Source organism: Sylvia atricapilla, chromosome 1, assembly GCF_009819655.1.
Source record: "Sylvia atricapilla isolate bSylAtr1 chromosome 1, bSylAtr1.pri, whole genome shotgun sequence".
NCBI classification, from domain to species: Eukaryota; Metazoa; Chordata; class Aves; order Passeriformes; family Sylviidae; genus Sylvia; species Sylvia atricapilla.
In genome coordinates, this window is record NC_089140.1 from 20,536,300 (window position 1) to 20,563,819 (window position 27,520).

The following is a 27,520-nucleotide window of genomic DNA, read 5'->3' on the forward strand; positions in this document are numbered from 1 at the left end:
ATAGTGATAAAATACAGGCAGATTCCATTCAATGATCTCTCAAAGCTCATGAATCCAAAAGACAAAAGGAGAAAAATGCATTTAATGTCTAAGGGATTTGCGTGCTGTCAATCTTTAATTAGGTATCTGAGATAAAGGTCATCCTTGCAAGACAAGACAGCAGAATGGGCACCTTGTGAACAAGGAGCTGTGTGAGAGCAAAGGGCATCTGGGCTCACAACAGCCCAGTGCAGCAGTGGAGCTTTTACTTCAAGTGCAGGACAGCTGGAGGAGAGCAATGCTTTGGGCTCCTCCTGCTCCTGGGCTTGTAGTTGTGTTGTTATTACTTACTGGACTGAGCTGTGACCAAAGCCACCATGAAAAAAAGAGGCAGAAAAGAGCCACTTATGATGAGCAGTAAGTACCATTGCTTGTAAATGTTGATGTAGTGGCCTCTAAGTGCTGGTAATGGGAGCAGAATAGCTTTGCTACATCTCTATTTTATGTACTCTTTGGCAGATATGTGTAACTAAATGTTCTCTTTATTATTATTTTTTTTCCAATACACAACAGGCCTCGTTTATCCTCTGAGGAGGGTAATTTAGTGTTCCATGCTGGCTCCAGCAAAAATATTGAATTTCGAACTGGACCACTGGGGAAAGTAAAAATTAATGGAGAAGACCTTGCAGAACTTTTTAGTCAGGTGATACAGTTATTTTTCCTTAATATGTTTTCATTTTCAGTTCTACATATTAAGAGTTAAATTGTTTTCACAAGTGTTTGATGTGTTTTGTAATTTATTTTATATTATCTATATCAGCAGTCTAATATGAAAGTAAGCTATTGCAGACTTGTAAAGTAATCATGTCATCACAAAAGATAATCGAAAGATAAATCGTATATGTAGTAGAGCTCTCTGTATTTAAGTGAACTTTATAATAGTAAAGTTATGCAAGAACTAAACTTTCCTAAGCTTTTGAAAAGTCAAAGTTTGTTTCACATTATCACTGTTGTTTAACTTTAGGTTCGAGAGAGTAGCACAGAGATTCAAGAACTTAAAAAAGCCAGTGGTGCCTTGCAGAATGTATCTCAGCAGATTACTCTGCTGACCTCCAAGGTGAGTCATACCTTCATGTTATCCTCCTCCAGCATTCTCAGGTTTCCATTCCTCACACTAATATTAAACAAGCTGATTCATTTTAGTATTTCTGGACCCAGTTTAGGGGGCTGGAGCAGAGTCCCTATTTAATATCAGCTTGGAGTCTGTGTTTAATTTTGAGATACTTATTCAGTAACTCTGTAGACAATGGAAATATTTCTGTAAATCCACCCAAAATTTCCAATTACTGTGATTCTTCTTTGTTTGTTGTCAGCATCTGTATTGCCTATATCCTCTAATATTTAAACTCTGGATAAACTCTGGAAATGGACCATATATGTTTTCATAGTTGTTACACAGACATCCCATTCCATGAATGAAATGGACTATAGGGGTTTGCAGTGGAAAGAAAAGGCCAATGCAATAGTTTTGTGACTTCCTTGCTCCTGAAATTTTTTTTTCCATGAGAAAATTTTGACTGCCTGATTTAAGTGTCTTTTGTTACAGTGTTTTCACAAGTGCCTTATAGGAAAATATTTTATAGTGTAAGAGACACCTTCCTTTAGGGAAATATGTATCCGTCACATTCTCTGATTCAGTGTCAGCTTGCTGTTTGTGGTTACAACCCACTGAGATGTGGAGACCCTTCTTTTGGCTTTGGGTGCTCTGTCCCAGACCTCTGTCCTTGTCACCCATGTGAGGACCCAAACAGTCCCATAGGAATATTCACATTCTTGGTTTTCAGCACCTGAATACATCTTTGCAAGACTGAGTCTTGCCTTGTGGATCCAAGCTGGGACATATTAAAGCTGTCATTTTTTGAACTGCCAAATCCATCAAAATCTCAGTGAATGGGGCCTCATTTGGATCTGACTGTCATCTGGTTTCACATACCAGCTATTCTCTTTTCTCAGAGGAAAATATTTTGTGAGTTTACCAGTATCCAGCAAGTACCTCTGTGGACACTCTCATACTAAGCACAATATACTTCACATTTCTTTTGCAGATCCTGAGTCTTGATAACAAACTTCAAAGCTTACAGCAGGTAAGTAAATGGAAAGCAAACTAGAGATCAGAAAAGAAAATCTCAGCCCTAAGTAAATAAAGTGAAGTTTCAATGATTAAACAACTAAATGATTTCTTTCCTCTCATGCATTCCTCAGAAAAACTTTTTTTGGTAACAGAAGGTAAAAAAAAAGCACTAAGATTTGTGGAGGAGGTGATATGCCTTCTTACAAAATATAAACTGTATAGAAGCCTGCATTTCTTAATGGAAAAACAGTTGTACATTCAAGAACAACAAGTAGATACAAGGAGAAGTAAACTTTTCCTTCCCTTCTTTGTCAAGACAAAGACCAGAAACTCAAACTGAATTTTTTTGTGCTGGAACTAAGTTTCAGCCATCGCCTGCTTTTTCTGTGAGCTTGAGACAAGCCACAACTACAGGTGCCAGTAAAAACAATTGTCAGATGAAATACCCATGGAGTCAAAAAGACAAGATAACCCTCTATCTAGACTTCCAGTGTGCTGCTGAAGCCTCTATTAATATTTATTTTTTTACAGGGCTCTTCTCATCCTGGTGTTTGGCCTTTCTGAGTATGAGCAATCACAGCATCATTATTTTGTACAGGGATGAGCGAAACAGCTCAAAACTTTTACAAACCAACCTTGCTGAAAAAAAATTGGAGGGGGAATTCAAAAAATAACTGGGGAAAAAAAGGAAAAAGAAGGTTTGTCTTGAAAATAAATGCTAATAGAATACCAGCTAAGCAGAAACTTCATTTTCTGCTCTTTTCTGGCATTTCAGGATATCCAGAGGAGAGCCTGCAGTAGTAACCCCTGTAAGAACTCAGGGACATGTGTTAACTCACTGGATGGTTTCTTTTGCCTCTGTACAAACAACTGGCAGGTGAGTCTTTAACCTTCTCCACTACAGAGTTTGTATTTCAACTGTGAGACTGCATCTAGGTTAGGGTGATTGTCACTTGGCACAGCATTTAGAGCTGCTCAGGACAGAGTGAGAAACACTGAACAGCGGAACAGCAGAACCACTCATTGCTTGGAGAGCCAGAGGTTTGCTTCTCAACCATACCAATATATTTGTGTAAAACAAAGAAGCCCAAAGCACTGGGCCAAACCCTCAGCTGTTACACACAGGCAATGGCCCATGAAGTCAGCGATCCTTGGCAGTTCCCACAGCAGGGAATTAGTCTGGTTTCTGCTGAGCACTGAACTGAACTGCGTGCCTTGCTGTTGACCTTACACAAGGATAGAGAGACTGGGGGAAGGGATGGGTATTTATTCATTCTTAAACAAGTAAGACAAACGGGGTGTGAATAATCAGTGCCATTCTGAATTTTTTAAGTCCAAAGACTTTACTAGCAAATGCTTTAATGGTGCTATTACGTGCACCAGAGATGGAAATGTTGTATCTTCTTCTCAAAGGACTTCAACTTAAAAGTTATCCCAGCAAGACTTGGGTCAAAATTGGCGTGCTTTCCTGATAGAAACAGTTTATAAGAAAATTTTCTGAGTCTTTTTCTAGTTGGAAAGTGAGGAGATGACAAAAATGTGCTGTTCATATACTTTCTACATCTGAGATATTTTATCCCCATCTGACTGATAGCAAGGGTCACAGAAACACAGCTGAAAAGTAAAGTTTTGTTATTGTGTTTCATAAGGGAAGCTGTGTTGATAACAGCTCGAGGTTTGTATATCTTTGAAAAATATATTAAACATTGGGTCCATGGTTTGCTTCATCTCTCAGTTATTTGGAAAATAAACTGGTTTTCCATTTCATCTTAGGGCCCCCTATGCTCAGTGGATGTTAATGAATGCCAGATTTTTGCTGGAACAGAATTAGGCTGCCAGAATGGAGCCACTTGTGTGAACACACCAGGCAGCTACAGGTAACTTCTCAAAACTAGCCACAAATATCCTGTGTAGAATACTCTGCTATTTTTGTACCCCATATCATGCCTGCAGCCCAAGTTCTAGAAATAAGTCTGTTTAATATCTATACACTATAACCCCTTGCAGTCTGGGAACATATAAAATCCTTACTGCACCGTACACTGGGCCTGCTGCAGACACAGAAAGGCCTCCAAAGCCATTGCCTGCTTTGACACAAGAAGAGCAGCAGGAACCAGCTCCATCTCACAGCCCTGCCAGGGGAGAAGGATGCAAATTGGAGACTGACTCCAATGACCCACCCCACAGTTGTAGGTGCAGCTGCTTTAGTGGCAATTTCCTGCACCATGGGATGTAGCTGGGGCAGTGAGAGGCTCGTGCTGGTCTGTAACCAGCACTCACCAATGTGCCCACAAAGCACAGCCACGTTACCATGCCTCTGCTATCACCCACCCCTTGAGATCAAAGGGAGTGAGGAGATGGAGGAGTGATCAGCCTTGATCACTGGCATTCCCAGCGCACTCATTTGGTCAGAGCAGGGTGCTAATAATCCCAGGATCACGGGTTCAATCACCTGCAGGCCATTCACTAAGGCTTGGACTTGATGATCCTTGTGGGTCCCTTCTGACTCAGAAAATTCTGTGAAAGCAGAAACAGTTCTGTGAAATGCCTTCATCTACTCCAAAAACACAGGCACTGCTGAGACAGCAGCAAAGCAAGGAATGCACAGTGCTGCCAGGTAGAAAGGGAGGAGAAGTGCTGTCTGCAACCTTCTGACCAAGTGGGTGCCTGGGCTGCCTGTGTACTGGGCCCCATACAAATGAGGCCCCTGGAGCATATTCTTCTCTGGCTGTGTTAAGTGGTTCCAGCTCCTTAGGAAACATGCTCTTGCTTACAGGGCAAGCCAGCCTGAACATTTTGTGTCTCATTCTCCAAAATGTCAAATAATCTGGTAAATAAATAACTTTCACATATAATACAAAGCTATCCCTGTGCAATGGGAACAAGCACGCTGGAGAGCATGCCACAGCTTTCTGCAAAGTATTTTGTCTCCTGCTTGAACATGGAAATCTTAGCCCCCACAAATATTTGTTTGATGTAACACTGGCTTATAGTGCTTTGTCAGTTCTCAGAAGAACCTCAAACAAAGGAAATTCTTCTGTAGTGCTCCTCATGCTTCAGCATTAACAGAATCTGCAGAGGTGTCACTGGTGTGTGATGCTTCTTGTAAGCTTCACTTTGATTTTAAAGGCTGTTTCTAGCTTGTCTGCAACAGACATTTGTCTAGGAAACATCATACAAAGCAATCTGCCTTTATTTGTTTCTTATTGTGCTCAGAGAAGTACAGGTGTGTGACTAAATTAAGGTTTAAGGTCTGCTGTACTTGCAAGCATTTTCATTGTGTTAGTACAGTCATGATTCCCCCAGTTTCTTCCCTGGTGTACTGCTTGCCCTCCTTGGTACTTGCTGAATCAATGCTTCATGAAATGAACTAAGACCTCTTCTTGAGTCATTGGCACCTTAATATTGCTGGTTTTGCATCACACACTCAGGATTATGATATAGTCCCTTCCCCAAGTCCATTGTACTATCTCCAGTCTCCCTTCACATATTGTCTTCCTTATTTCTGAGTACTCCCCAAATGCTAAATCCATCCCCAGGCAGAGCATGACATCACGTTTCAGCAGCTATGAGGACGTTGCTGCTCATCATCCTGGGCTCAACAACCCGGGTCACCCCACTTATGCTCTGCTATAGTTATATACACCACTCTGGACTGCAGGGGAAGAAAAGGGTAGTATTTGACTTTCCATAGCCTGTAAAGATAATGCCAGGTGATGGGAAGTACTGGATTATGTACCATGAAATGGAACATAATGAAGTCTTCACCCCTTGTTTGTATTCTTTATCTGCATGCTTTTCCTGTAACTCAGAAAAGCTGAAATATAAGGAAAAAGAGCAGGTATCCAGAAACACCTTCCTCAATCAGAATTTTAAGGGGACATTAGATGAAAGGCTGTGAAAGTCCCCATGTCTATCAGACTTCTGTGTCACAAGCAAAGTAACAGGGGCCTCATCACAGCATGCCATGAGTCATGTGAGAGAACCATGGCAATGCCAAACAGCAGTGCATCACAATTTGGCTGAAGTGCCTTGCAGTGTGACCTACTTCTTTGAAGCTCTTCTCTGAGAAACTTCAGATGGGTAGAGAAAAGCTTCAGATTAATCTTTGTCAGATTAGACAGGAGACAGTGTCATTGTTCTCCTCCTTTGGAGATGGTCAGATTGCCTTTTTGTGTCCTTTGAAGTTGAACATAAAGCTCTGAATGTGCTTTAGACATAAAAAAGTTATCTGGTCACCTGTTGCCTCTGTGCTTGCCCAGGCTGAGCTGCTGCACTGATGGGAAGATGTTGTTCTGCTTTCTGTCTCTTACAATAATGAACAGGCTGTCCTGCACTGCAGACTGCAGTTAAGCATTAAGCTGTAGTGGGTTTTTGAAGCCTAAGGTCATGTGGGTTGCTTGTCCTGGGTGCACTGTTTAGTTACCTGCAATTGGCTTATCAAACTGCTATTTCAGCTGAGCATGTGACACGGTGGAAGGGACAGCAGCAGCTTATTTTATGTAAATTGCTCCAAGGTCCAGGTCAGCTGCACTGGAAAACCCCGATTCCAATTCTTCAGAGAAATGCTTTTACAGAGCATTTTTCATTAGGCACCTTAAAAGCAATCCAAGGAGGGTGTGTGCCTTCCATATGTCTCTGCAAGCTGCAGACATTGCAGCATATGACTTGAATCCAAATGAGAATCTCAGTGTCATTTTATTAAGAATCTAGTGATCTGATAGGAGGTTTTCTGCACATTTTTATCTCTTTCAGTTGTATTTCAGAGCCTCACATTTTGTCTGTGTGGAAATAAAGAGACAGAGAAAAGGGAAGTATTATCCGATAGCTTAGAAGTTCCCCATTTCAGTTCCACCACATATGTATAATGCTGTAACTAAGCTCTGCCCTATAAATAACTATGTGATGCATGTGGCAGCTTTCAAACCAGATCCTCCCAGTAAAATGCCTTCTTTCAATCCACTACTTTCTTCTTCTCACTCCACCAACCACAAATGCCACTCCTTGCTCACTACACATCCCTAAAAGCTGAGATGCTGCTGAGACAGCAGCTGCCCATTGTTGTGATGTGGGGATGAAAGTACCCCACTCTCTAGGACAGGCCAGACATGGTATTTCTGCATATTGCTAGAGGTAGGGTTTTAGGCACCTAGCATCATATGATGGTCATAAATGAAAAAGGAATTTTAGGTGCTCTTTGACTGAAGTGGGGGTTTCCATGCTCATGTTCTGTTTATGTTTTATGTTAGACTTTTATTTATCTGGATTTGTGCTTACGAATGTAAAAAAAGGCTGTAGATTCTTCCATAGGGCCAGACAGTTGTGAATATACACAAGCCTCAAATGATTCTTGAGTCTCTGCTAAACAGGAGATTTGCCTCTCTGTATGATTATTAGCAGGATTGTCAATATAGGTAAACAGATGTATTTTGTAAGAAACACCCCATAAAGTGGAGAATGGCAATGAACAATCTTTAACAGTGGTAGAAACACAAAATTTTGATTTTTCTTTCCACTTTCACTATTAGTTGCTCCTGTACTCCAGAAACCTATGGGCCTCACTGTTCCTCTAAGTTTGATGACTGCCAGGAAGGATCTGAGACACTCTGTGTGCATGGCCTCTGCATAGATGAAGAAAGGGATCAGCCCAACAGGGTAAGGAACAATGTATAAACTTCATCATACAGCACAGCACGAATAAGCAACAAATACTGCTGAGCATGACAAAACTGCATAGCTTGAACTGCTGCTGAAAAATAGCAAGAAAGGTCACCATACAACATAACAGCCTCTGTTGTACCAAGGGTAGCAGAAAGAATCAAAAATGTCTTATGCCTTGTTAGAGGTACTTGTCACAGTATCAGATATACTACTACATCCATAGGGAGCTTGGGAATATATTTTTTATAAATTAAAGTCTTATTTGAAACATAATATTCTTACTGTTCATTATTTGGGGAGAAATAATTTGCTAGAATATTTTACTGCTTAAATGATTAAGAAGGACAAAAATAATGAATCTTATTTTTCTTGGGAAGAAGCGTACCAGGGCACCTTAGTGCCAGGGGCCTGGCAGCTGCCAGGGCTGCATGGTGACTGGGTGGCTGCTACTCATCTTTGGTGCTCCTCAGTGTCAGCTGGATGTGGTGTCTGACTCCAGGCCCAATCTTTCCAAGCATCTGCTCTGGGTGGATGCTAGCACACACTTGAGTGCTATCCAGGAGCAAGCCAGCTCATTCCATTTGGGCAAGAATCTGGGTACAGGGTGTTCACTCCAAAGGGACAGATGGACCATGTCAGCTTTGGCTCTTTCCACTCAGAGCAGCCCTCCAAATCCAGCCAAGCTTGTGCTCCTTAATATTCCTATATGCCCATGCACCATTCCAGTTAGAGCACATATTTTTGTGTTTTGCTATAAAATAATTTCTTTACTTAATTTTTAGAAGTTTCACAAATCATCACTTATTTTCTGCCTGCTTTTTGTTGAGAAAGCTTTTCAAAAGGGTCCAGTGTTGGCTTAGCAGTGTCTGCTCCTGTGACAATCAACAATAAAGCTCCCATTAGCTTTAATTGGACCAAAGCTAGATAAATGCTGAAATCTGGCCATTAGTAAAGTTTACTAGAGAGAAAACTGTTTTCCTAAAAGAAAACATCTATTTGCAATTTAATGTCAATGCTGCACGTTGCATAGACTACTGAATAATTTGATTAAAAGAAAACAGCCAAAATGATTTCAGGTTGCTTACACTGATCTCTTTGCCCTGGTTAAAAAGCAAGTTGATGACTTTTAATTATGTTTATGTACAGCTAATAATTGATCTTATTTTCTCTGGGAGTTTTGGGGTAAATCACAGATTTCTTTTATGAACATAATGAATGAGCCTGAGTTGCTTCCATAATCTGAATAAGTAAATTCGGAGGAAGAAATAGACTGAGAAAACTACTGAAGCAACTTACCAAACAAAATGTGAAAGCCATGTAATGCTCTGAAAGCTTTCTTGCTATAGTTTGAAAGTAATTTTTTGAAATTAACTCCTCCTGCCTTTTTCTTGACTATTGCAAATGTCTTAAATATGCAATGTGGTGTTTTCTGTGGCAGCCCAAGTACCACTGTATCTGTGAGGCTGGCTGGATGTCCCCTCCTGGCAGCCCTGCCTGCAGCGCTGATATAGATGAATGCAGCCTCCCTAATCCTCCGTGTTCACAGGATCCCCTTGTGCAGTGCCACAACACTCCAGGCTCCTACACATGTGGTCCCTGTCCCACAGGTATCTTGTCCTTCCATGCTCTCAGGTTGGATGGGGTGGCAGAGGGACTACTGCCTGTGTATCATAAACACAGGCACAGGGCACAGATGAGAGGAACTCCATGAAATGCTTTGGTCTGTGTTCTAGGGAATAAATACAGGTTGTGTTTTATGTAGGTCACAGGCAGTGAAGTCTAATGCATGATTTATGTCATTATGCCAGTTTATCCTAAACTGAGCATCTAAATAAGTCTCATGTCCAAAGTACCTTCATGTCCATCATGTCCTATCACCATCACGTGAGAAGTCTGCAGTACTTTTACGTCTGTATATTTCCTCCCCTAAGGCAATTTAAAATCTGATTGTTCCCTCAGACCATATAACCTATGATTACTCTTCCTGAGCTGGGCAGATGGTGTCTATGGGAGAAGTTTTTAAACTGTTTAATTGAAGTTGTAATAAATCTTTGCTGCAAAATGTACATACATGCACTAGACTAGAATTACATCCTCTTTAGGCAAAAGCATGTTTGAATCTAAAATATCCAGAATACAGTTAAAATAATTCTTGTACACACATGTCCACCCAGTTGTATTTGAAACCTAATTTTCAGGCCAGTATTAATTTTAATCAGTTATGAGAGAGACAGGTCTATTCTTGTGCTAATGAAGTGCAACTCAGTTGTACCCTGTGAAAAGATCTGGTCAAAGAAGAAACCAAAAAGGCCAGGCATTTTCATCCTGATGTCTTTTCTGTGCTGCTTTTTAGGCTGGCGAGGAAATGGCTACACTTGCCAAGACATTGATGAATGTGCAAGTAATAACGGAGGCTGCTCAACAGTACCGATGGTTCAATGTATCAACACAGCTGGATCATTCCGCTGTGGGCTCTGTCCACCAGGTAAAATGGATTTCTTGTTGGTAATACTGTGGAAGGGCTTAAAAGATGAAGATTCAACACAATTGAGCCTTTTGGGGGTAGATTTAAGAAGCTGAAATTTGGTATAAAGATTTTATATAAAGAATCATGTACACAGTACTGCAAAACAGAATGCAGAGCCCGAGTATATTCAAATTGCTATTAATGAACATTGTATAGAGTATGGCTCTAAAGGTGATCCTCTGAAATGTGTTTCTCTTGTACTAGTAAGCTATTTTCAGGGTTATAGCCTTTCTTTGGTGAAGTACTTCCTTTACAAGATCATTAATGGGAAACAAGGATTGCATAATTATGGTAGTAATTTCGTTGTCTGTATTAATTGAAGGAGTATCCTGTGTGCCATAAATCACAGTCTGTATTGTCTGCAGTAAAAAAAAAGCCTTGATAATTGTCACGCTCTGAATGCTATCTGAGGAGGCAGTGTTTCCACCGCAGGACAGCCCAAGCAGTGGAAGTTGCAACTTAGGTCTTGATAATTTATGGTTTATGATTTAAAATGCTTTCTGAAATGCATTGTATCAATACTAGAAATAGAGCAGGAATGAATCTTTCTAATTGACTTTTTGATTGCTATTTAAATGGCAATAGACTGCAGGTAGTGAAGACTCCCAGTGACTGAATGGGTTATCACCATGCTGGAAATGTGGCATCAGACAAGTTTTGATGAAGTCAGCTCTGGCCATAAGAAGTTGTGCTGCAGGGTTTTGGTGCTCCTGAATGTCCTGAGAGGATCTGGGTGCTGTGTTTGAGATCCAAGGGCTTCTCTGGTGCACAAGAGGAAAAATTCTTGGTGTGGTTAGGGCTGACTGGGTGCAGATGTGTAGGGAGGGCAACACTTGGTGGCTAAGAGACATGGGCTTCTATGGCCTCACTGACTTTACCTATATTTGGCATACAGTAATATATCTTTTTTTCTGCAAGCATGAAAGGATCTATTTACAGTCAGAATCCATCCCTTCAGTGAAGGAGCCACAATAAATATGCCAGGTTTTACTTCAGCAGCTATCTCAATTCTTTTTTTTTAAAATGCAGAGGACTATGATTCTACACCATAGTGTGTTTTCCTGACCAGTTGATTGTTTTACTGTAAATTTTTAAAGGAAATAGTTTGTTACAGACTAACTGAGATTTACATCCGAACAGGTTATGAGGGAGATGGACAAACATGTACCCAGGTTGATATCTGCTCAGTAAATAATGGAGGGTGCCACCCTTTGGCTACTTGTTCCTCAGCTCCAGGTATGATCCTTCTTAAAGACTGTAAGTAAAGGTAATATCAGTGTGAATCTCAAGGAGGATCTGGTTAGGATGAATCCACTTTATAGCAACATATCTAGATTGCAGCCCCTTTGCCACAGTCAGTTTTGCCTCACCCACAGGATTTTACAGGCAGGTTAGGTAAAGCCAGAAGACTTTTGCACAAACACTGATGGAAGTAGATTTAGGCTCCACCAAAAAGAAGACTTTATCCTAAAACTGTGGAGATGTTCACCATTTCTCTCTAATGCAGTTTTCCAATTATACGGCTGCTTTTACTATTCCCCTTCCCATAAATAGCCTTCAACTATCCCACCACTTCCCATGAAGGTGACCTTGGACTCTCAGGTACCCACAGTAAAACAACACTAGCACTCTTTCCATGGAAGAACTGGGCACTGACAAGGGAAGGTGTCAAAAGATCACATAAATTAGAATTATATGAAGACTCTGCTTCAAAATGTCGAGGACATTTACAGACATTGGTATTGTCATTGTAACAGAATTACATTCTATATCTTGTCTTATCTCCCAAGGGCCCATGGTATTTTGTTCCTGCCAATCTGGGTACACTGGAAGTGGATATGGGTCAAACGGGTGCTCTCCTCTCAGTGATATCTGTCAGCTGCAAAACCCTTGTGCAAATGGGCAGTGCTTGGTAAGTGCTGGGCTCCTCACACCTAGTGACAACACTGTGTGGTTATAACCAGTCAGAGAGACCTGGTGAGACTGAAGACTGAGTGCAGACACACTACTGGGAATGAGGCAAAGTCAGTGGGGATTGCAAGATCAAAGGGTGTACTTGAGGAAAGCAAAGTGAGTTTCAGGGCACGCAAGCCATTTCTTTGTATGTGAAGTAGAGGTTAGCAATCTTGGCACTAATGGCCTGAGAATTTTTCTTTAGTGGCCCACACTAGCCAATGGAATGCTTGTGTTGATGGGAGAGAACTGTTCTTGGTGGCACAGGAAAGAAATTCACCACCCTGGATCATGGAGGAATTATCCATTATAACAGAACCAGTACCTCTGCTGACCTTCAGACTGTTAATATCTTGCAGAGTTAGTTATGAGTTCCTAGTCTGATCTGACTCCTGGAGTCTCAGGCTGTTTATATGAACATGGAGAGGGTGTTTGAAGGGAATTTGTTGCACTGATGGTAACCAAGTCTTTTGGACCTAAACTGATTTGTGGTACGGATTCACTCTCATGTGCAGTGAGTGTTTAGTTTGTCTTCATGGACCCTGTCAAGGTTTTTTTGACTTCCTTAGTGAGGAGTGCTGTGCCCTGGAAAGTCCGTGCTGCTGACCTGGGGATTTTGTTGTGGAGGATATTGACAATGCTGATTTTGCCAAAATATTCACAAATGCTAATTTTTTTGTTCCAGTAGAGTCGTTTCCCATTTATCCCCATTAGGCTGCAGATATCTCCCTTTTGATTGTCCCTAGAGGCACAGGGAAAAGGAGACATAAGATATGGATTGGCAGTGTTAGACTAACAGCTGGATTTGATGATCTTAAGGGTCTTTTCCAAGCGAAATGTTTCTGATTCTGTGGTGTATTACCTCTTGTTTTTTCCTTTTTCTGTGTGAAATTGTCCTCTCACTTACACTCCACTCCTTACCAGCATTCCTTGCTCTCTGTTCTGTAGGTATCTACTGTGTCTTCACTCATATTTAAAGATATTTATAGAGCCTTTTGTGCCCAAGTATTATATACTTTTTCTGACTATTCAGTTCATTTTATTCAATCTATTAAAAGATATGACATCTTCCCCTAAATATATCCTAGCATACAACAGGAGGTAATCATGGCTACAAACTGGTACCTGAAGATAATAACAGATATTTAAGTAATGGGACTACAGAAGCATCTAATAAAACAGAGAAACAGCAGTGCTATATATGGCCAGCATAATGACAGAGGAAATATAATGTCAATTAAGAATCAGGCAACACAGATCAGGAAACACCTTTTAAAACAACATTCAGTGCCCTAAAAACACATCAAAGCCCTCTTCCATCATACTGAAAATCTCTTTGGGACACAGAGGACATGACTAGGTAATGAAAAAGCAAATAGAGAATGCAATACACTCATTGTATGTCATCAAAGATGGCATAGTAGCCTGTACCTGGGACCATGTTCTGCTTTACTTTTAAAGATTGTGTCCATAAAACAAGAGGTATAAGGTAAGAGAACATATAAAATTATAACAGTTACAGATGTAGAAAGACTTGATTATACGAGAGAAATGGAAATGGAGAAGAGAGATGCAGAATAAGGAATAAAGCTGAAAAGGTGATTAAATTGTTCCCCTTTAACATTCCTCAGGATGAAAATGAAAGTTAACAGCCCACATAACTGCTGTGCAGACTTCCTGGAGAAAGGCCTTGAATGAAATGACTTATAAACCAGTTATCTTGCCTTGCTATTTATAAGGATTAGGTAATATGATTGACTTGATTCTAGCGTGATCATTCCAAAACCAAGCAAACAGTTTTCTGAATCGCTAAAAAGGTACAGATTTTGATTTTTAAGACAGTCATTTGAAAGAGGTCTTCTAAGAAATAACTTAATAAAAAAAACCACTAAGAGATAGATAATCTAATTAGGCTTTATGTTTATTTTGGTATTCACCCGTGACCATCAAGGCCAAAAATCTTCAAAGGTTTTATTTCTTTACTCCAATATTGCCTCATAAAATAAGTGTAAACATCAGTCTTTCTGCTGACTCCATTGATTTCTTTAGGTGATCCATGCACAAAGTTTATTTGATTTGTTTATATCTGTAGGCAACGATCTCTGGCTATTTCTGCCTGTGTGATGCAGGCTGGACAGGCCCTAATTGTACAGAGAACATTGATGAATGTATCAGCAACCCGTGTCAGAATGGGGGGACCTGCACTGATGGGATCAACAGCTACTCCTGCGAGTGCACCAGCACCTGGACAGGACCACAGTGCCAGACTGCCCAGCAAGGTACAGCCAGAACCTCCTCCTGCTCCTCCCCTCCTGGGAAATGGGACAGCAGGCTTCAGCAAGTGGATGCTTGGTGCATGGGATTGACACGTGATTGTGAACTGAGCTATGATGGAAAAACAGCGCTGTGTTTGGTGGATTAGAGGTCTCAACCCCAATTCCCTCCAAGTCAGAGTTTTCCATGAGCTTCGTTTGTAGCTGTTTTGTTTAGCAGAAGGAATGCAACAATGAAGTTGATCTGCAGGCCCACTGGGCTTGGCTAGATGCCAGGCATCCTAAAATCAGATCTCTGTTTCCCAGAAAGTGGTCTGGAAAGCTGGTTGGGAAAGAGGATCTAGTAGGAGGAGAACAAGGGAATGTATTCATGTTTCTTGTTTGTGCATATTATTTCATCTGTTATGAAGCTGAAAGGTCTTGATATTCTTAGTCAAGAGGAAAAGCCAGAAAAGGTTTTCAAACAGAAATGTAATGAAAGAAATGTTATCATGAAAATGGGGGACTCTCAGTTTTATACTGGCTGCAGGGTTCTCCCTTTTCCTTCTAATATCATTTCTTCTACTTGTTTGAGAACTTTTTTTGCCATTAATATTAATTAAACAAGGTCAAGATAGCATTCCAGTGAGTCCCATGTCCCTGTGGCAACAGAAGTGGCTCATTTTTATTGTAGATTGCTAAGAAGAAAGCAAATTACATTTTAATGTAATACAGAATGTAAAACTTCCACTGATCCCCTGTGAAATCCACTCTATTTTAGAACTATTTTAGGCTTTTTTCTATTTTCTTGAAGTATTTATCTAGTAATGTTTTATTATTAGGTCCACAGGGGAAAAAAAAGTGTTTTTAGGCATTCATAATGAAGGGATAGAAAACCAGTTTTTATGCAGTAAGGAATCATATTGTACCACTTGTTCTTTCAGTATCTAATCAATGAAAAAAAAAAAGTATTTTCTTACATGATCATTTTGAATCCGATTGAAAAAAGGTGAGATGTTTTAGACAGACATTTCAAATAAAATTGCATTATTTTTACCACTTCTTGAAACAAAACAGTTTGGTGAGAATTGGCTGTTTCTTTAGAATCAGTTCAGTGTTAAACTACAGGTTTAACTGCAAAGGCTTGTTGCACACTGTAGCTATATGTGCATTATATTTTGGCTGCTTTACAGACATATTTTTCTGTAGCTATTTGGGGTTCTCAGTTCCCATGCATTGAATGGTTCAGTGAGAAAAGAGATCATGGTATATCATGAGAGGGATTATCAGGCCCAGAAATCTGACCAAAAAGAATAAATGGAACAATAAAACCTCTTCAGGATAATTTCTATGATGTACCATTACTGAGAAAGAATGTTAACGTCAAAATGCAAAATGTTATTTCATTGAAGGGGAAAATTTAGATATTCAATCTGTAAGTATCCTTCTGAAAGCAAAGTAATTTATGGACGCTATCATGAGACAGAATCAATATCTTTTGGCAGTAGCCACATGTTCCAACTGATATTCTTTGTTTTTTTCTAAGAAGTATTTTTCTTTCAGGGAATTTGTGCTTTTTTGAGATGTTATTCCACTTGAGAGGAAGTCATAAAGATCTTTTTAGAGAAGTGTTTTTCAACGTTGTTTTAAATGGTCAAGAAGAAAAAGCTATGCAAAAGAAGTTAGGTTTTGTTTTAGTTTGCACAGTAATAGCACAAAATCTGTTTAATTTTCTCTCTCTTTTTGCAGTTTGTGGAGGATACCTCACAGGCCTGAGGGGGTCTTTCAGTTACCCTAACAACCCAAACAGCCAGTGGTACAACAGTGGGGTCAGCTGCGCTTGGGTTATTCAAACTAGTCACAACAAGGTAAAAGAGAGTTCAGGGTAAAGAAATCCTCAGTTCTTAGGATCTCTTGGCTTGTCAGAGCAAACGTGACTATCTTCATGCTACATGTGTTCCTATGTCGTGATCCAATCCCCTCAGAATAGTTTTTCAAAAGAATAAATTTTAGATCTTTAAGAGCCTTCAGGCTCAGCCTAAGGATTTGCTTGGGTTAGATTTTCCAGGCTTTTCCTAAGCAGCTGAGGGTTAGAGTCTATTTAACCTACCTCCAGCTACAGAAGGGAACTGTTCTACATTGCTCTAGAATGTGATCTGTGAATAGCTGCATGAGAAAAGCTCTGCTCTAATGGACTGCACAGGTGGTTCCTGAGCTGAGTGAGCTGGTCACAGCCTGGTGCTAACAACACCAAGGTGGTGGGTTTGATCCCTTCATGGGCCAACTCTTCACTTAAGAGTTTGACTCAGTGATCCTTCTGGGTCCCTTCCAGCTTAGACTATTCTGTCATCACCAAACAATTTCATATTTCTGAACTCTGAGTGCAGAAATATAGAATGCTTAATTCATATTGTCAATGGCTTTGTGTAATAACAGCATTTCATTTTTTTAAGGATTAATTTTTAAATGTTGCACGCAAATGTATTGTGTTAAAAATAACAACTAGAATATATGCTACTTCATATTTTAGCATGAAATTTTTCACTTGAGATCTAAATATTTGATGTATTTTTTTAAATTTTGTGGAATGAATTGTCATTTTATAAACCAGTGCTTAACAGTGGTTTATACAGCATTACATATATATATATATATGTGACATGTCCTCACCCTGAAGCCTGGAGCCACTACTGTCTTCAGCAGAGCATGTTACAGCACACCGGTGAAGAACCTGAACAAACTTAAAGCTGTGCATGTCACTAAGTATCCAGAATGGGCTTTAGAGACACTGATTTTATATGTGTGAAACAAAATCATTGAATCTTTTCACCCCCATTACAACACTTTCAACCATAGCAAAGGTGAAAAATGCTAATTACCTAATGAAAAAACTGCCTAGGGAAATCTGGAATAAGGTATTTTATACTGTGTTTCAAGATTTTCACATGGCTTGAAATTTACACACATGTATATTTTGCACATATAACACACACAGGCAAATGGTCTCAATTACCATTTATAGAAATAGTTTATAGAAATAATGCTCTTTCCAGAAAACTTCACTGGCTAAATTCTTATCTGTCTATATTCTCTCTTTTCTTTTGATGCTTAAGATCCTTTAATATTCTTTTCAGGAAATGACATAATGGCTCTAAAGCTCATAGATTCTCATAGGTACATGGATACATACATCTGCTCTACAAAGTTGCTGCATAGATAGTGTCTCAGCAGATGGAAAAAAAGAGATTTCTTGTTTACTTGCTTCTATTAGATTCTGCACGTTACTTTCCCATTCTTCCACCTGGAGACAAGTAATGAGTGTAACTCTGAATTCCTTCAAATCCACGATGGGCCTTCAGCATCAACGCTCATGCTAGGAAAGTACTGTGGCTTCCCAGGTCCTGCAGAGCTTTTCAGTTCCCACAACTCTCTGTATTTTTGGTTCTACTCAAACCACACCATTACTAGAGGCTTTACTGTTCACTGGGAATCTCAGGATCCTGGTAAGTCGATGAAATGCCAAGCATCTTCATAGCTTTGGGGTAAAATTAATTACTTATTTCCTTTGATTAGGAAACATTAGGAACAGAAGGGCGGTATTTTTCAAGGGAGTAAGGCTGAAATGTAGACATATATATCACTTGAAGATATTTTCAAGCTCTAGCTCTAGGCTGCTGTATGAATAACTTTCTGCTGTTTTTTAAGGCTACTTTACACCTCCTGTGAGGAATCCCCTAAAGAGCATATGTTTCTGGGGATTCATTTAGCCAGTTCTCTTTTCTCACAGAAGTATTTAGTACTTCGAGCAAACAAGTTAATGGTTTTGTTTTGCCACTGACAATTTACAACAGCCTCAATGTTCCAAACATGATAGATTGTAGGGAATTGGATTTTAAAGAATGTGTGAGGGTTTTGGTATGATTTGTTGCTCATTTCTGCCTGAATTCTTGGTAATGCTAATTGGCTGATTGTTCCAGAAACAAAATAGTGCATTGGGTTGTGTCTTGAATGAATCATAGAGTAAAAAATGCCATTTCCTTATTTATAGAAATATTTCTTGAAATGCTTTTAATATGATTTTGGTGGGTTTTTTTTTTTCAATTGTCATTAACAGATCAATAATTACTAATTGACAAATATGAGTACTGAGAAATATTATTTTGGAGAAAAACTATCACTCCATTATTTTGGAGGAAAAAATATCACAAACAAACAAACAAAAAAAGCAAAGAGAGCAGTATAGATGAGATTAAACTAGCTATTCATGAGGTATAACACATGATGTACCCTTTCCATTCCCAACAGTTCCACTGGTGTTATTTTATTACAGGTTTATAAGACATTCTTACCTGTAATTAAATTTTCCTTTATTTTTATTTTTTAATGGAAATAGTCTTGTGATAGGATAAAAAAATGGAATAGGTTTTTTTAAAACAAAAAACTATTTACCAAGGACATACATTCAGATTAACTTTGTTAGTCCAGTCCAAACACAGTGCTTCTGATTATTCTTCTTAAGGCATATTCGTCATAACTGGGTAAGAATCTTACTGTGCAAATCAGGAAACACTTGGAGTTCTCCTTTTAAAATTGAATTCCTGAATTAACTGATAAATTTAAAGAAAGAAGAAACTTGGCTAGTTTGTTTGGCTTGATCTTAGTTTTTGAATTTATTCTGACCCCAAAGTGGTAGCTAGTTTTGACACTAGGGGACAATTCATCTTCTGACCCGACATGAAGTGATAAAGACTCTGTTGTTCTATGTCTCTTTCTGTTAGAATGTGGTGGTGAACTGACAGGTACTTATGGCTCAATAAGCTCTCCAGGATATCCTGGTAACTATCCTGTAAACAGAAATTGTTTCTGGACCATCTCAACCAGTCCTGGCCTCCTCATCACATTTGCTTTTGGCACACTGAGCCTGGAAGTTCATGAAAACTGCAGTTATGACTATTTAGAGGTAAAGTGTAATTGTGAATTACAACATTCTGTGGATTTGTTATTGCAAAACAAGATATTTCAAAACTTTTTTATGTACAGAAGGGGACTGTTTGAAAATTTAATCCTGGGTTTAAATACTCCTTTTTATTTACATATTCCAGCCATCCATGCACAATCAGAGACAATAGGACAGAAAGGGGACGAGAACCTGCTTCACTGAAGTCAGTGGAAATCCCGTGACAAAAAGGGTGGGATTCAGGCCAAATATATGATGGGAAGCTTTCACTTTCTCACAAAGTTCAGTCTCCAAACTCCTTGTCAAATGTCAACCCACAGAGAATTCATGAAAAGGGATCTAAGAAAAGGGATCTAAGACTAATAGATTTATATTGTAGCTCACACAGCCATCCACAATTTGACATATGAGCTTACAGCTTTTTGTCAAGTGTGACATAATGTTTATGGAATTTGCTAATACATTTTCATGGAAATGAGAAGCCAGTTTGGAATAGTATGTTGTGTGCAATGCAGAGCTTGATTTCAAGAAAACAGTTTGACAGTAGATCTGATACTTTCTTTCCCTTTCACAAAACCCCTGATGACTCCTGGCAGCAGCATTACAACTCTGCTGATGGACCTGTTTCTTGGTTCTTGAGTTTGGAGGAAACTTCCTATGAGCTTTCCCTCCACCTACCACGCACAATACCTCTGGGGCCTCTCAGATAACTTAAGGAGTGTTGGTACAGTTCACAAGTGGCAGACATATCATAATCCTAAATGTTGATCTATCATTCTGTCTAGATTCGAGATGGTCTTCTTCCACAAGACCCTGTCCTTGGTAAATACTGTAGCACTGGATCTCCACCCCCACTCCAAACCACTGGTCCATATGCATTTATTCACTTCCACTCTGATGACTCAGTTACTGATAAAGGCTTCCATATTGTCTATACAACATCTCCTGGTAAGTAAAATACTCAGAATTAAAGTTTGGTCTGTGTCATTCTTGAGATAGAGCCAACAACACATGAAAGAATGTAATTGCCACTTGCTCTTTAATAATATAGTAATTAATTTTGATTTGCAGCCATTCTACAGAGACAGCCTCAAAAGGAGTTACTGTACTTATGAATATATATATATATATATATTTTTTTTTTCTTAATATAGCAGATCCAAGTTGTGGAGGAAATTTCACAGAGAGTGAAGGGGTTATCACATCTCCTTTCTGGCCTAACCCTTACATCAACAGCCGACAATGTGTCTACATTATCCGACAGCCAGAGGATGAAAAAATATTCCTCAACTTCACCCATATGGAGCTGGAGAGTCATAGCAGTTGTTCAGCAAATTATATAGAGGTGATTCCCGTAATCAGTTGATATGAAAGTTTGATTGCATGTGTGTACAAGAGCATGTATAACTTCTGTCCCAAGGGTCACTGCAGAAATAGGTGTTAATCAAGCAACTAAGTGTACGAATTTACTAGGGTCCAAAAGTCACAGGCTGAAAGAGCAGGATGGTGCATTTGGAGTGAAGCAAAGATAAGAGAATGAGAAAAATTGTCTAGCTTAGCACTAATTCTTAATAGTCTGTAAATGATTAAGGGGGAGTTTGGACATTTGGTAAATGCATGTCAACTGCAAGAAAAATAGAATTAATGCCATAGTATATGGAAGACCTTGTTCTAACACTAAAAGGAAACACACCATATAAATATTTATACACACATTCCCAGGGAAGTGGTTAAATTACCATTTTGTGGAAGTATTTACAAGATATGTAGAAGTGGCACTTAGGGACATGATTTAGTGGTGGGCTTGGCCAAGCTTGGTTTACAGTTGGACTCTAAGATTTAGAGGTCCTTTCCAACCTTAATGATTCTATGATTATATATACATATGTAAAGCTGTGAGTTTTTTGTTGCCATAACTGAAATCTTTCAAGTCTAATTCAAGAATTGTTATTAGTCTAAATCTAATTGTCAAGGAAAACAAAATGGCACAGTTAGAATGTTTCTATATGGAACATGTAATTATAATGTAGAACTAATGTCAGTATTTAATCCGATCCACTTGAGGTGACTCTTACTTTTGCTTTTACCCCTAGCTCTCTCTTCATTGGTTTGCACTGTTGTGTTAGATACAAATTTACAGCTGTAGGGTGCCTTTTGAGTGCATGAGGCACCATATTTTCCTTTTCTTAGTTATCCCTGAGCCCACTTTTGTCCAGCTGCCAGTGTGTACCCTTGATCTGGCGCAGGTGACGTCTGGTGCAGTGCTGTGCCAGCTGGGGACAGGGATGTTCCCACCGCCCTGGCCAGTGAGCAGGGCAGCCCTGGGCACCTGCTGGGCTGGGCATGGGCTGGGGCAGGTCAGGATGGGGGGCATGCAGGGGAACCTGGCTCAGGAGAGCCCGTGGCCAGGCAGGGCAGGGCTGTGGGGAGACAGAGACTGACCAGGCTGCAGATTTGCTGGGACTGACAGCCCTGCGGGGTGACATGGGTCCTGGACAGTGGCAGGGTGTGGGGCCCTGGTAGAGGCAAGGCTGGCCCAGTGAGTCGTGGTGGTGCCCTCAGAGCCTGACAAGCTCTATGCTGATGCCCCTTCTCCTGTCATGGCATCCCTGCTCTTGGCATCATGCCTGCCTCGCCATGTCTCAAGGCTTCTGCTGTCGTACCCAGCTTGTATTTCTCTGTACAGTCATAAACACCTCATCCCACATGGGATGGCTGCTGGGTACCGCAGCCTGTATAAAACTGTGCCTGTGCTGTGCAGAGCTAAACAGAAGGAAAACAAACAGGGCACAGTCAGTGGTTGATTTGTGAAGGTGCCATCACAACTGAAGCAGGCAGGAGCCATCCCTGTGGCCCCAGAGCAGGGTCCAGCACTGCCAGCCATGCAGTTCAGTGGCAGCAGAGGTTTGGGGTTGTATTTAATCTCTTCTTGACCAGTGAGGAAAAGGCCCCTCTGAGTTTTATGCTGTTGGTCTATTTTTAAAAGATGTTATTGTGTTGACATCGTTCCCTTCTCTCCTGTAATTCAAAGACCTAGGTTGGAATGAAATGTAATTAGTTTCTGAAATGAGAGGGGAAGTGTGTTTAATGAAAACAGACAGCTTTTGTTTGTTTGGCCTGCTACTCCTCTTGCCTAATTGCTGGCAAAACAGCAGCTAAATTCACAGCAGCCAGAGAAACAAAACCATTTCTGTTGAACACCATCGGTTTGTATTAGTTCAGCAAGGCATTTACCTCACTGTTTGCTGATCAGTCACAAGCCTTCAGTTTCCATGCGCTTCTGCCCTCCTCTTCTTCCTGCCATCCTACTCTGTGGCTCAGCCCAGAGCAGAGAAATTGTAGTGACATTTTCTGGCTGGGAGAGTCTGAAACCAAAGTACTGTGCTCTGTTATTAAGGCCTGATTTTTTTCACATGTGCTTTTGTAAAATACTGTCCCACTGGTTCATCTAGGGAGATAACTTTTGGACGTTTGACTTACTTTAAAAGTCACTCTCCAACAACTCTTTTGTCACTTTGGAATGGTGCAGATTATTTCATTCCCTGGCTATACCAGGAAATCTGTAGACTTTCCACAGGGACCAGACATTGCTCACAGCACTTGCTCAGGGAGAGATGTTTAGTTTCTTGCTAAGAAAGGCATCTGCAATAAGAAAATAGAGACAATAAAGCTGATTTGACAAAGGCTGTGACATGATGAAGCAGAGGTAAGGTGCTAGCCAAGGCAGTCCCTTTTCCATGCCATCCTTCTAACTGGCAATAAAAGACATTACTCACATACATGGCTTAGAGAATTTGTTATTTTTATCACTACTCACTGGTCTATATAAACAAAAAATGTAAGGAAAATCAGCTCAAGAAAAACATGTAAACTCCTGTGAATTACAGTTCGGGAAGTTTTTACTGCTTTCCAAAGATTTACTAACTATCTTGGCACAAATTCTTATGTCAGCTGCTCTACTGTAAATCCAGAATAATTCTATCACCTTAAACTCACATTCCAGGGAAATTGAAAATATCTGTTAATCAGAAAGCCATCTCACCAGCTTTAGACTGCAAAGCTAGGCAAGCAGACCAACCACTGCCTGTTCACGAGGCTCGTAAGGGTTCCTTACCTTCCCTCCCAGCCCATGAATGAATACAGTTGAGGAAGAAAGAACTGGTAATGAGAGGGGTCCTGAAGGCTGGATGTTCCTGGTTTGCCAGTGAATTCACTGGAATGATTTCTTGGCTTGGATGGCATATAGAATATAGACTATATTATATTTTAAAGATTTATATTTATTTATATTTTAGATTAAATATTTTTATTTTCTACATTTTGATATAGAATTTATAGTCTTTAAAAGCAGTTCCATCTACATTAATTATGACCACTTTTTGAGCAGAAAAAAAAAAGTGTTTTATTTTTGGGAGATTCTTTGGGACAAAAAGTGCATTTTTTTGCTTGGGCAGAGAGGAGAGGACCTCTCTTTTGGACCTCAGGTTGTTGTCACCCACTTGAAATGAGATGGGCACCTCAGAGATATACCAGGGCTCTCTCTGCCTGCTTCCCTAGATGTAGCTATTCTTACTCATGGAATATGGATTCAGGGTGTGAAGTTTTATAGTACAAATACTTCTTTCCCATCTACTCCCCTTGATAATCGGGATTTATAATCAACTTCAGGGAAAATATATAAGATACATTTCTCCTTTGATTAGCAAATTGATTGAGGTCAGTAGAAAGGCAGTGCAGAAGGTAGAAGCTGGATTTCCTGATATAGCCTCATTGCCATAATCATGCATTGAACCCTTCAGATAAAGGAATGAAAAGATGTCAGTGTGCCCCTTTACTGCTTTAGGGACTTGGAGTTGCAAGTCCTGCAACTGTATGCCTGCATTGATGTATGGGTGTGATGGGACAGATGCTTGTTCTGTAGAAGTGCCATTGAAAACTTCATGGCCAGAGAAAGAAAATCAAAAATACCCTTTTTTATCCCCAGCAGATTCTAGTGCTGGGGAAAATTTCACAGCTATCATTGGTGAGCAACCTACCTGTCTTTTTCATACTAAAGGTGTCACTTTTGGAAACATAGGCCTAAATAGTGCTGAAATTGTGGTTCATAGAAAAGATAATTTCCTCCTAATATCCTGGGACAGCAGCATGTTTTAGTGTCTTCTGTGCTGATAATCTGATTATTCCTTTTAGTTCTCATAAGTCTTGTGCTTGTTCCAGTTACTGTGATGTTCTTTGCCCCTCTCATGAATATGTAAAACTGTTATTCCTTTTGTTATGTAGCAGCTCTTGGGAGATTATAGTTTTATCTGGATAACAGATCCCAGCGCTTTTATGATCTAACACTTTTCTTTCCTCTTTTTGATGACTAGGTTCGAGATGGTGACAGTGAGATGTCTCCTCTTATTATAAAAATCTGCCATAATACACTCATGTCTCCAATCACTTCTACCAGCAATGGTCTCTGGATCAAATTCAAGTCTGATTCTTCTGTGCAAAGAACTAGCTTCAGGGCTGTTTATCAAGTTGGTAAGAGGAACCAGTCATTTGCACAGTGAACTTATGTGTATTTTGGACATTTTCAGTCATTTCCATGCTTTATTGTTCATATAATAGGTTAAACACAAACTTCCAAAGAAAGGAAATAACAGTACAGAACAGTCACTTTATTTATTTAAAAAGATGTTTGCAGTAGGTTTGCTGTAGGCACTCCTAGCATGCTTGGAAATGTGTCCTTTGTTGCTTCTGACCATGAAATTATCTCAGATGGTTAGGGCATGGTACTAATAACAGCAAAGTTGTGGGTTTGATCCTCATATGGGCCATTCATTTAAAAGTTGGACTCGATGATCCTTTTGGGTCCCTTCCAATGCAGAATATTTTGTGATATGATATTAATAATTCTGTGATATGGTTTATCAATGATTCATCCCTTGATGTGACATACCAAAGATTTTATAGCTTCAATTCTGCATAAATATTTTTACTTTTATTTTGCCTCTCTTTAAGTTCTGAACCACCAACAATTCTTTCTGTGTCTGTGAAACAAATGAGTCAAATCCATTAGTTTTCATGGGCACAGTTTGGTCTTCTGTACAAGCATGTTTATGCTATACCTATAGTAATTTGTTCTTTTAAATATGTTGTGAATACTGCTTGAGAGATCTGTAGAAGCTTCTGTAATAAGATAGCTTAGGGTTTAGGGTTGGTTTTCTTCGAATTTCATAGAGTTACTTGATACATACTTGATACATCAACCTTATGATACATTCCTTGAAACCATTCATTACAAGTACTTATTCTTGGCGTCTCTTGGCAGCCTGTGGAGGTTCCTTGTCTGGAGCAGGCACAATCCATTCACCTTATTACTCCAGGACATCCCCTCACCCAAAGACCTGTGAGTGGATCATTTCCCAGCCAGCTACCAAAGTGGTGATTCTAAACTTTACTGACTTTGACATTCGAAATGCAACCACCTGTGATTCGGACTACATCGAGGTAAAGAGCAACACACATTAACTATGAATAGCAGATAAGTATCTGCAAGTTCCTTCTAGTACTGATCTCCATCAAAGCTGAAGTTCTCGACAGAGGGGCACTCCTTCCAGCAGTCACAAAAGCTTTTCCAGGTTCATAATGGGGTCCCAAATCTTTTCTTGGTTCTCCAAAGATGTTATGACTGTTTTGATAATCAGAGAAAAGTATCAGATTTCTTTAGTCAGGCCTGATTTGGGAGGTTTATGTGCTATTTACTGCTGAGGGTGTAAGATTTCATCTTTTTTCCATCTGACATGCTTTGTGTGGGATAGTGTTTCTCTAATAGGCAAAAGGCTGTATTTTATGTGCCTGTAGTAGAAACCACACTGAAGAAAGCGTAGGGTTGACTATGGATCTCTTTTATATAGTTCTTATGAATTACTTTTTGCTTAATACTTGAATGTAATAAAAATTTCTATCGGATATTTTTAATACACTGTTCTTCAGGTCAGAGATGGCAACAACGGAGAATCTCCTCTTTTGGGGAAATACTGTGGTACAGCTGTACCCTCTAGAGTGCAATCCACATGGAACAATCTCTATATCAAATTCAGAGCTTCCTCATTTACCAACCTCGGCTTCAGAGCTCAGTACTGGCCATTAGATACAGGTAAAGACTGTTAAGCTGTTTTCTGTGTAGAGTGTTGGGACTTTCCAAATTTTCCAGCAAACTGAAAACAACTGGCAATCAAGTTTTAAGATGGTGTAATGGGAGATATATTCTGAATCAGTTACTGTGTAGTATGCGTCAAGGAAGAAAGACTATGAAAATCCAGAAAGAAAAATAACCAATTTTATAATTGTCTAACTTTTAAAAAATAAACATATAATTTAACTTGATGTTTTAAATCTCTGCAGTATGTGGAGAGACTTTCACTGGACCATCAGGAACCATTACAAGTCCTGGTTATCCAGATGTGTACCCACATGGGATTAACTGTACCTGGATTATCAACGTTCAGCCTGGCTACCTTGTCCGTCTGACATTCACTTCATTCAACTTGGCATTTGATTATGGTTGCAGAAAGGAATATCTTGACATATATGACAATAGCACTATGCAAATATTGGGAAGGTAAATATGTCCATTACCCTGCAGAACTGTATTACTGTGGAGTGAGCACTGTTCTGTAGGACTTGACATTCAATTTGTTCGTTCAGTTTTGTGTATAGACTATTTTCTCTTCATCACAGAAACAGTCATTGCAATTTCTCTGCTAGGATAGAAAAGGCAGCTTGCTTTCCTTGACCATGGAATGAAAAGCATATTTAATAAATAATATATTGGGAGAAACTAAGTTGTATCAAAAGGATATCTCTTTCAAGGACAGGTTTCAATACCTGGCTTTTTCCAGCTCCATTAAAATTTTGATTTATGGAAACTAAATTGAAAAGCATTAATATATCTCTGCCCAGAAAAGACATGATTTTAAAAACTTGCAGAAGTGAAAAACAGATTACTTAAAAGGCTGTACATTTGTATCTCTGCAAAAACTAGACCACAACCTCCATTTTATGAGATTTCA

General features: G+C 39.6%; 1 protein-coding gene across 1 annotated transcript in view; it reads left to right on the plus strand.

The window, feature by feature from the left end:
• Window positions 1-211: 211 nt before the first annotated feature.
• CUBN (cubilin) overlaps window positions 212-27,520 on the plus strand; it is a 142,488-nt gene continuing 115,179 nt past the window's right edge. The window contains exons 1-21 of the mRNA XM_066316740.1: window positions 212-396; window positions 553-682; window positions 1,004-1,096; window positions 2,085-2,123; window positions 2,886-2,987; window positions 3,884-3,987; window positions 7,639-7,765; window positions 9,210-9,378; window positions 10,125-10,256; window positions 11,439-11,534; window positions 12,089-12,210; window positions 14,344-14,530; window positions 16,253-16,371; window positions 17,775-18,006; window positions 19,282-19,463; window positions 20,246-20,408; window positions 20,615-20,805; window positions 24,830-24,986; window positions 25,777-25,955; window positions 26,442-26,604; window positions 26,853-27,069. Coding sequence (XP_066172837.1) covers window positions 278-396; window positions 553-682; window positions 1,004-1,096; window positions 2,085-2,123; window positions 2,886-2,987; window positions 3,884-3,987; window positions 7,639-7,765; window positions 9,210-9,378; window positions 10,125-10,256; window positions 11,439-11,534; window positions 12,089-12,210; window positions 14,344-14,530; window positions 16,253-16,371; window positions 17,775-18,006; window positions 19,282-19,463; window positions 20,246-20,408; window positions 20,615-20,805; window positions 24,830-24,986; window positions 25,777-25,955; window positions 26,442-26,604; window positions 26,853-27,069 — 3,023 coding nt within the window. The 5' untranslated portion in view covers window positions 212-277. The remainder of the gene's footprint in view (window positions 397-552; window positions 683-1,003; window positions 1,097-2,084; window positions 2,124-2,885; window positions 2,988-3,883; window positions 3,988-7,638; window positions 7,766-9,209; window positions 9,379-10,124; window positions 10,257-11,438; window positions 11,535-12,088; window positions 12,211-14,343; window positions 14,531-16,252; window positions 16,372-17,774; window positions 18,007-19,281; window positions 19,464-20,245; window positions 20,409-20,614; window positions 20,806-24,829; window positions 24,987-25,776; window positions 25,956-26,441; window positions 26,605-26,852; window positions 27,070-27,520) is intronic.